This window comes from Anneissia japonica, unplaced genomic scaffold (genome assembly GCF_011630105.1).
Source record: "Anneissia japonica isolate Jap-2015-1 unplaced genomic scaffold, ASM1163010v1 scaffold9_len2422644_cov172, whole genome shotgun sequence".
Taxonomy (NCBI): domain Eukaryota; kingdom Metazoa; phylum Echinodermata; class Crinoidea; order Comatulida; family Comatulidae; genus Anneissia; species Anneissia japonica.
The window spans coordinates 1,258,484-1,269,153 of NW_022758107.1; the positions used below are offsets into that span (position 1 = coordinate 1,258,484).

Here is a 10,670-nt window from a genome sequence, read left to right on the forward strand (position 1 = left end):
TTTTTTATTTGTAGGCGCATCAGTTCTCCCCACACGATTCCAAGCTTCGATAGTTTCCTTATAAAATTGTGGTAGTTTTTTTTTTATGTACACTGTATTGACATTTGCAAGGGTCATTCGGAAGATTAGATTGTTCTCACCATATCTATTAAAGTAAAATTCTTTTAATTTCGTGGGGAGGTAGTTTATTTATTAAACAAAACAGTAACTGAATAATGTAAAGCTGAAATGAAAATATATTATTGTGAAAAATCTGTAATTGAAACCAACAGCTATCGCGCATCCAATAAGGCAATTACCCGGACGTCATACGAAAATAGTGACCACTTGTAAAATACACACGTGCTTCTCTATATGGCATTGACCCCGACTGGAAAAATACAGACCTTTGAGTGCAAACCATATGGGCTATGAAGTGCATGATCTGTGTTCTGCAAAATGATTGGATAGACTGCTCCATTTTCTAAATTAGAGGTGCAGATTAATGGGTACATATTTCGTTTTTATAAAAAATCTTTAGAAGGTTAGTTAAATTCTCCTTTTAAATAGCATTGATAAAACAACAACAAAAATTGTAAGAAAAGCTAAATATTAATGAATTATATAGAAAAATTGATGATTGTAATCATTTTGAAAACCGGTCGTTAAATAGAATGTCATCTGCCGTTAATTAATCCTTAGTTCTGAAGATCAAATCGCTTTAATGAATATGTTGATCATTGATTTAATATATTAAGGATTTTCTTAAGGATTATCATTATTTTTCATTTATGTTTTGTGTTTCGCATAATATAGGCCAAAATATTTTTTCTTATTAAATGTTTTCATTTTTTCCAAAATTTTTCCAAAATATTTTTTTTTTCCGAAGCTGTTTTTTTAAGTCGCGTAAACCAAACAAATCCAGTCGTCGCCTGTTCTTTGTGCAGGCCTGCTTTATGTAATACGTTACAACGATCCACCAGCAATTAATATTGAGTATTCTCTGAAAAAGCCTAACTATTTTTTGTGTTTTTACGTCACGTCGACGTATTATGCAAATCTTCGTTTGTATTTATTTACGTTTTGGTTTTACTACGCGCTGTCTTTCATGAATGAACGGGTGTTTGACCTAAGCCCCGCCCACGCCACCTTGATTCGCTCGAACGATTCGCTCGAACGATTCATTCAGAAAAAAAAATATCCTTGAAAGCGAGACAGTCGAGTACGGTAGTGTGATTTGTTTTGAATGTTCTCGATCAAAAAAAAACCTAAACCAAACCAACCGAGTCTATTTCCATCGCGAACATGGATTTGTTGTTCTATATTTGCCTGCTGCATTTTATGGTAAGTTTTCAGGCTGAAATTTTTAGACAAATGGGCCTAGGCAAACATGCTGATCATCGTTTACGGCGATAGCATGTGCATAATTTATGTTTAGAGCGACAACAGGCAATATGCGTACAGTAGTACGACTCGCCTCTCCCACGCATGACCTTACGATCGGATGTTCCAGAATTCCATAATATTATTGAGTATATCGTCCGTCCACGCCCATAAACAATATTCCTGTATGTTATGTTATGTTATTCGGATTAGAGGGTTGTAGGTCTGTATTAACGTGATAGTTAATGCTATTCGTTGCGTACTGTATGCCTATATAAATGTATAAATTTGTAGCAACATACAGTACTACAAATCGCACATGACAAGAGACTAAGGAAAACAAAATTATGTAAATGCATATATACCTGCTACTACTGCTAATATAGGTCTAAATATTTACATATATGAATATACATATATATGAATATACATATATATATATATATATATATATATATATATATATAATGTACCTCAGATATTCATTATTATTGATCTATATGAATATATAATAGGCTTAAGTTATTTATGTAATTTTTTCAACGTTGCCAGGGAAAAGCTATTGTATTTCCAATACGTTCCACACTTATTTTATTGTCACCATTAAGTGCATCTTCTCCATACCAAAGATATAGGCATATCAATTGATTTATACATAGGGCCTATATATAAATATATATATAGGCTATATCAATCAATCAATTTATTTGGATCTAGATGTGTATAAGAGACAGGTTTTAGATGACAAATTATTTATCATAATGTTTTCCTTCTTTTTAGTATTAAATATAGTAATCAATTTCTCTCCATTTGGATCTGTATCCTCGATTTCATTATGTTTAGTTTCCATTATAGTAATCCACTGTTTTGGTATACATTGCTTAATTAACCAAAATTGACAGATCCAATTATTACTTTTTTTAGGCGGGATCAATATCTAAACAAATGCCTAAATATCACTGACCACAATGACCACACATTGGCCTCAACGAACGGCCAGTGGTATTGAAATAAGGTGATTAACCTTAAGAAAACATACCTATAATAGTAGGCCCCTATAGGCGTTACCGTACTTGGTTGTATTCTAAGAATATTCCCATTAGTAGGGCCTATAGATTTTTTTTTTTTAATACAGGTATGCTATTGCATACTGCTATTCAAAAATCTATGATGTTGTTTGTTAAAGACGACGACGACGATGATGTCGTCGTGTGATATTGTTGTTGATGTTGTTGATAATAATGATGATGATAATGGCGATGATGATACAGATGCTGATGATGAATGAAAAAAAAGGCACACTGTAAAAGTTTGTTTTTTTTTTTGTTTTTTTTTATAGCATAATAATAATAATAAATAATAATACAGCAGTAATTTTTACCGCGCTAAGTTAAGAATAAACCAAGAAAAATAAGGAAGTTTAGAGACTAATTTTGTATATAAATAAATTTTCGGACTAACAGATATGAGTAAATGATTCCAGGGATGGGTGCATGAACAGAAAAAGGAACGTGGCATAAGCCTACCTAGGCGTCGTTAGGCGTAGGCCCTGTATCATTATACATGTACACAATCCATGCACTTCTACACACTTCGCGCCCAAACAGATCGTCAAATCTCATTGACTAAATTTCTAAAGGAACGATTCAATGGCTTTTGTGTTTGACACATTTACAAGAGACTCATTTATATTCTAGGACTACAGTGCTATTCTAGGGAGCTATGGAGATTGGCATATGGCCAATTCACTATTACTCACATAAAATCTACAGTTAATTTTAAATTCGTTTTAAACCCAAATATATACGCACAGGAAGTAGAATTACAGGCGCTCGGTTATTCTTTAGTGCCAAGTTTTACAGTGATGCGTACGTTACAGTATTATGTCTATATCAAGTTTTAACTAACACACCAAACTCCGTATTGAATCGGCGTCTGATCGCGTTTCTTTCCTCTGTGAATAGGCGTATGACAATAAAAGTCTACTATCCTAGGAATGATAGGAGTCCTGTGAATTTAATACTTGTGAAAAATAGTAGGAAATTTGGTGAAAGAGAATTGTATATTTATCATTGTTAAAAAATTATACAATATATTGTGTAAAGTCCAATTAAATTTCGCCGCTTTTGGTAACTTAACCATGTGTTGAATTGAGAAGTTGAAGCCTAAAAACCGTCTTGGCAAAAGAGCAATTAAGGTGACACTTTTTGTACCTATAATAAAGAATTTTAAGCCCTATATACTAGTAGGCCTATAAGAAAATACAATTTTTTCACAACATATTTATTATAGGCATATTATTAATAATAAATATTATTATATATTCTCTTAAAATCTCGGCAACTGATATTTCCTAGTTGGTATCCACTATTCTCTGTGGATATATCTCAAACAATCTTCGACAATATACAATTTCGAAGCAAATACTAAAACATTTATTTTTAGGAAACATCTTTTCAGTGATAAGCGCATTAGATTTTAACATACAAAAATCGTATTCGCTATAGGCCTATATTCTAATTATATATTTTATTGAATTATTTTTACTGTACTGTTTTCATATCCGAATCGCAAAATTGAAAATAATATCAATAGTCTCAGTATATTGATCCATAAAATGCTAGTATTGGTGTTAATCTCACCGGGGATAACTCCAGTGGGGTTCTCCATGATTGTGTAGAATTGGGCAGTCCACTGGGAGACAATCCCTACTTTTTTCCAAAGAGTGTACTGTGTTCTTTAACGTGCACATGGGCCATATTGCACACAGGATCAACGGCTTAAACGTCTCATTCGAAGGACGGTGTGCTATCGTAACTCCGTTTCCTACTGAAATACAAAAAGAGCAGCAGGTGGAATTGAACCGAGGACCAAAATCTTAACCAAGGGTTCGGCGCACATAGTGCCTACCACCAGCTTAGCGGAGTAAGCTAAGCTGCTCTCGGTGAAAAATATATATAGGCCTAGTCCTAGGCCTATTATTAAAAAATGCCTGTAATTGTATATGCATGATGCACAATTAGGAAGTGGCGGAGACGTGGATTTACCAGTGTTTAATGATTTAGATAATTAAATGTAGTTATTTATTAAATCCTAAATCATTCTGCATACAGTATTAACTATTATCAACAGATCATAATGGTGATGCCGATAAAGTTCAAACAACCCTGAATTAAATCTTAGCATATGGCTTAATGATGCTTAGTTTATTTACTAGGCCAGTTCCTCGAGGCATATATGGGTGGCCAAAAGTAAAGTAAGCTATGAGGCGGTGGTCACTTCATGGTCATGAGGCGTGTAAATTCAGAAAGCGGTGAGGAATACCAAAGTATCTTTATCTTGATATGATAAAAGCTGATAAAGCCATACGGTATATGGATTGTGTAAAAACGCGTAAAGAATGTTGTGGTTTCACTTTTGCTTTGTTGTGTTATTAGAGGCAGGATAAGGCAAATATTAACTTTTACAACACCCCAAGTCTTAGAATAAATATTTTAATTCCAAAACCAGGAACAAAATGCATTTATTGAAAATGTTTTACTTATATTAGTTTCACTCTCTAGGCCCCTAATAACCATGGAAGCAAACAAAATGGTCAGGAAAAGGGGATTTTTTAATGTGATTCCTGCATCCGTTGTATTTGATTTTTAACTTATTTGAGTTCAAAATGATACTGCCGTAACAATAATAACAATGAATGATAACAATGATAATGATAACATTGATAGTAATGATATATGATTTTTAGGGATATTCAGTTCTGCTATAGAAATTGGAGAGGATGACATTTACCGTTTTTCTCGTGTATAGAGAATTAAGGATGTGGTATGCATTACAATTTTTGTTTCTTGATACACAGCAATGCTTCTGTTCTCCCACAGAAAAATTACTTAGAATGGGGTCACAATAAATATTAGGCTAGTATTTATAGTGGTGGGTCGGAAGGTGAAGCCGCACCACATTTTCCTTGACGGAAGTATTTTAACTTGCTAAATCCTTTTCTTGATGCACAGCAATGCTTCTGTTCTTCCACAGAGAAATTACTTAGAATGGGGTCACAATAAATATTAGGCTAGTATTTAGTGGTGGGTCGGAAGGTGAAGCCGCACCACATTTTCCTTGACGGAAGTATTTTAACTTGCTAAATCCTTAAGCTTAGTTAATCTTCATGTGGAATTGTGGTGGAAAATCCAAATTTGTCGAACTTCAGCACAACTATCAATTTCTCTTCCAGTATTTCTAAGTGCATCCCCGGCATACCGTACTGTACATGACTTACTGTATAACGGTTGGCCGGGCGCAATGATTGCGATTCGGTCTATCTGCCGTATCTGTCTTGCGTGTGTCATCGGTTAAAGTCATTTACCAGGATCAAGTGGGTAATCTGGCACTGCCAGTGACGGATCCAGGCAGGGACTTTTACAGATGGAGCACCATGGCAGCTCTAGATGGCCGAAAACGGCACTACACTCAATCCACACCCCCACCCCCGACTTGCATCTGCCTATGACCGCCACTTGCTTGGTTCATTGGTAATTTAAAGGGTAATTTTATCCATGTTGTCTTTCTCTCCCCAGTGAGTAGGCCTATCTGCTACTGTATTGTAGCATTATATTCAATTACAGTTAGTTCCCAGAGGTACCGTATAATAGATCCAAGAATAATCCAAATAACTGACCATGTGACTATAGGCCTTGGCAATATAGGCCTAAATTATGTACGTTCGGCATACTATATTACTCATTTCTGGATTAAAAAAGAAAATTCCTTTAGTATTTTTTTTTCATTTTATTATATCAATGTTACAGCACGTAAGACTTTTTGAACTATAAATAAACTATTACATGTGTAAGTGGAATGTAGGAAAAATGACCCGGTAAAAATCATTGCAATAGTAAAAATGGCCCCCAATGATAAAATGTTGTATTAGAAACTGATTTTTAAAAATAATTATGCATATTTTTTAAACTGAAATAATTTGGTTTTTAAAATGAATCTAACATCAAATAAGTTGCCATTTATATTTTACTTTTTGCAGGAATTACATAGGCCTATCCATATTCTTGCAAAAATATTATAAATGCATGGCAACTTATTTGACATTACCTGTAGATTCTAAACAAAATTGAACCTAAGTTATTTTATTTTTCTAATATGCATATGGTTTATTTTGATTTATTAATTAAATTTTGGTTATTTTATTATTTAAATAGTTTGGAGATTTTAAAAATATCATTACTGAATTTTATCATAATGATTTATTAATTTTTATTTATTTAATTCTTGTTGTTTTACAGTATTTAATATTTTTATTACTGAATTTTATCATTGTGGCCATTTTTGCCTACCTGTCATTTGGGGCCATTTTTACCTACCTGTCATTTGGGGCCATTTTTACCGGGGCCATTCTTACCGTGGCCATTTTTTACTGGGGCTATTTTTACCGGGGCCATTTTTACCGGGGCCATTTTTACCGCACACCGTGAATAATGGATGAGTGTAGGACTATGATGAATGATGAATGGATGAATCGATCAATGGATCGATGTTTTGGGGTTTTTTTTTAAAGAAATGGTGTCTAAATGCCTTAGAAAGAAATGGGAAAGATAAAATAGGTAGTTTATGCCATAAAAAAAGAGGTGCGAGTTATGAATGAGGCTAAGTGGGAAACAGTACGATTGTTGAATGAATGATTGAATGAATGAATGAACCAAGCAACCAACCAGCGAACCAACCAACCAACCAATAGATGGATGAATAAATGGATGGATCGATGGATAAATGGATGGATGAATTATTTAATTTAAGTAATGAACGAATGATAAATGTGTAAATGAATAGACCTACATAAATTAATGAATACATTTGGAAATGATTTAATTGGTATATACCCTATAGGAATAAAAGTGTATAATAGGCCTAAATGAGCGAAAGAATGAACAAATGAAAAAGTAAACAAGTAGCGGATCCAGGAATTCGAAATAGAGGGGGTCCCAGGAGGGACTTTCCCAGATGGGGGTCTAGACTAACTCAGCCCACAATGGCTAGGGCTTAGGTTAGAAAATTTATTATTAAAGCACCTCCAGATGGCCGAAAATGACACTCTCAGACTTAATTTTTGAATATAATTTTCCTCTTTTTTTTCTCAATTTTTTTTTTTATTTTAAACAATTGAAATGGCCGGAGCCGGCTGGGCCCCACCCTTGAATCCGCCACTGAACGGATAAATAAATGAGCGAATTAACAAACGATGACGAAAGAAAGAACTGTATTGATATTCAACGAAAGATTTAAATATTAGGGTTTCAGATGGTAGACGTTATGATGGTTTAATAATTAACTAATAATAAATAACTGTAATGCCATTGTTAGGCCTATGGGGCATCAAGCGAGAAAAAACAAGCTTTAAGCTTTAAGAAAGATTTAAATATTAGGGTTTCAGATGGTAGACATTATGATGGTTTAATAATTAACTAATATTAAATAATAAATAACTGTAATGCCATTGTTAGGCCTATGGGGCATTAAGCGAGAAAAAACAAGCTTTAAGCCAACAACGGAAACGAGTGATACACAAAAGGACATTCCAAGTCAGTAGGTGGTAGCCTACTACACCGATGGATTGAGTTCACGTTAAGAACTGTCAAATATGCAATATTGTACAAAAGAAATATATAGGCCTAGGTATTTGAACCAGGGAGGTATACTTCCTTGTTTGAACTAACATATTTTGGAAGGTGGTAGGTCTTATGTTTCACACCTTTTATAAAAGCAATCTTCTGCTTTGATATATGAAAAGCCTATATTTAAGTATTTTTTAATGTATATTATTGTATCTATTGTGCAGGCTCTTGTATGTAGGTATGTGTGCATACACGTATGTATTTGTATATAGGCCTATAATAGTTTGAAAGTTATATTTTTTTTACATCATACGTTCTAACGGCATTTTAATTTAGTTTACCGATTAGACTGTTTTACGTAATTCAACTTTATTGTTTTTAATACATTTTACTCTATATTCTGTATAAAAAAATATTGTCTTAAATTGTCATGTATTTTTTTAAGATATGATTAATGGTGTTAATTTTAGATGATTTTTTAATAAAGCGTGGAGCTGCGGTAAAGCTTTCTCTATCGAAAAGTCATGGGTTCGAGACCGACGTTGGTCACATTGTTTGTGCCCATGGGCAAGACACTTTATGCACGTCTGCCTCTCTTCACCCAGGATTTCAAATGGGTACCTGGTAGGGGGTGAATGATTTGGAATGAAATTGGTAGTGCTAAAGAACAAGCATGTTTAAAGTCAGGCTCCGGAGGAAAAACATTTTTTGATATGTTGTAGAACTGATTTTTGTAAGACAGAAAAAAGTTGTTTGACGAAAAACTGGGGAACGGTGAATGAGATAAGATTTTTGAATATTTAAAAACTGGGGGAAAGGGGCGTAACCGCCCATTTTTACACCTTTTCCCCCCAGTTTTTAAATATTCAAAAATCTGTATCTCATTCACAGTTGCTCAGTTTTTCGTCAAACAACTTTTTTCTGTCTCAGACAAATCAGTTCCACAACATATCAAAAATTTTTTTTCCTCCGGAGGCTGATTTTAAGAAATACTCCAGAGTTGGGAGGCTGCACGTTGTGAATACAAATAAACTGCCCCGGGTGGTCATTTTCTTTTGTAAGATGTTGATCAAAACGGAGAGGAAATGTATTTTCTATTTGGTTCAATGTTGATTCAATGCACCACGTTGGTTTGCAGTCATTAAACAATGTTTCAGAATTGTATGGTACGGTACATACTATGCGTAATGTGAATACAAACAGGTGTTTATGATTGACATGATTTATATATAAAGTGCATGGAATATGTTTGCTTTTTACATGCCCGACTCAGACTCAGACTCAAACATGTTTATTTAGCCCAAAATAATAAAAGCAAAAAAACAGAAAAAAATATCACAGTATCACAGTACGGAAAATATTTTAAAAAGATGAATGGATCTGGGAGACCCTTATTATGGCTGGAACAGCCGCTAGCATAAGAGCCATCCATGAAAACTTCAAAATCTAAGATATAATAATAATAATAATAATAATAATAATAATAATAATAATAATAATAATAATAATAATACAGTAACAATAACAATAACAATAATAATAATAATAATAATAATAATAATAATAATAATAATAATAATAATAGTATCATTACTATTATCATTTATTAATGAATAATAGTGTTAAAAATAATTTTAAAAAAATAATAATAAATAATAGTATAGTATAATATAATAGTATAATAATAAAAAATAATAAAGAGTGATTCTTTTACTAAAAGATATAATGATATGATATCACTTATTGAAAGGCCTCTAATCGCTTCACATAATAATATTGATAATGATAATAATAAATCATATTACTCAAAACAAACAACACATATATTTTCGACCAACCAAAGATGAAAACTCCCAAATACATTTTATATTCATGTTAAAGATTTCAGCCCCCGACCACGGTTTTGCCATCACCAGAAACACCCGCACTACCCGTTCTAAATATTATGATTCATTAAAGTAATTAAAATAGCTGTTTTCTACAAGCACAATTTAAATAGAAAAATTAAAACAATTTTAAACTGCGTATAACGTACACAATACGAAATTTTAGATGTGATTACAAAAAAAATAAAAGTCAATTATATGTTGGCCTACAAATATAACAATTATTAACGCACACATCAAGATAATCATTTTAAATGCCTTTCAGAGAAGGAGTATGTACGGTACCTTATCAATTATTAAATTTCCAGTATGGTTCACAACAGAAGGTAAACTAGCACGAATGCATTTTTGGCAAATTCGTGATGTACATGCATACACATTTTTTTTTATAAGAACACATTTTTAAGAACACTGAGGCTGAAACTGCTTAAAAATTAAGAACAAAATAAGAACAAATTGAGACTGAGGTAAAATGTCAAATGAGGTTTTTTAATTATATTTTTTTAAGTAGAAAAACAAAAAAAATATATATATCTGTACGTTATGTGCAGTAGTTTGTGACTGTAATATCCTCTATTAATACAGAACAGTAGGTGTAACTGTCATTTGGGGCCATTTTTACCGTGTTTTTTCTGGGGCCATTTTTTCTGGTGCCTTTATTTTTATACTACTCTTCAATATAATTTTCTGTGTTTGAAAAGTGTGTAAAATAAAAACAAAATGAGAACATTTTGAGCCTGAAATCAGCCAAAAAATAAGAACACTGAGCCTGGACAAAATTTTAAATTTAAATTATATA

At 32.8% G+C, this 10,670-nt stretch overlaps 1 protein-coding gene across 1 annotated transcript in view; it reads left to right on the plus strand.

Annotated features, from left to right (window-relative positions):
- Positions 1-1,154: 1,154 nt before the first annotated feature.
- LOC117125051 (fibropellin-1-like) overlaps positions 1,155-10,670 on the plus strand; it is a gene marked incomplete in the record, with an annotated part of 28,281 nt that continues 18,765 nt past the window's right edge. Inside the window, 1 exon segment of the mRNA XM_033271418.1 lies at positions 1,155-1,323. Within this exon segment, the coding sequence (XP_033127309.1) occupies positions 1,285-1,323 (39 nt within the window).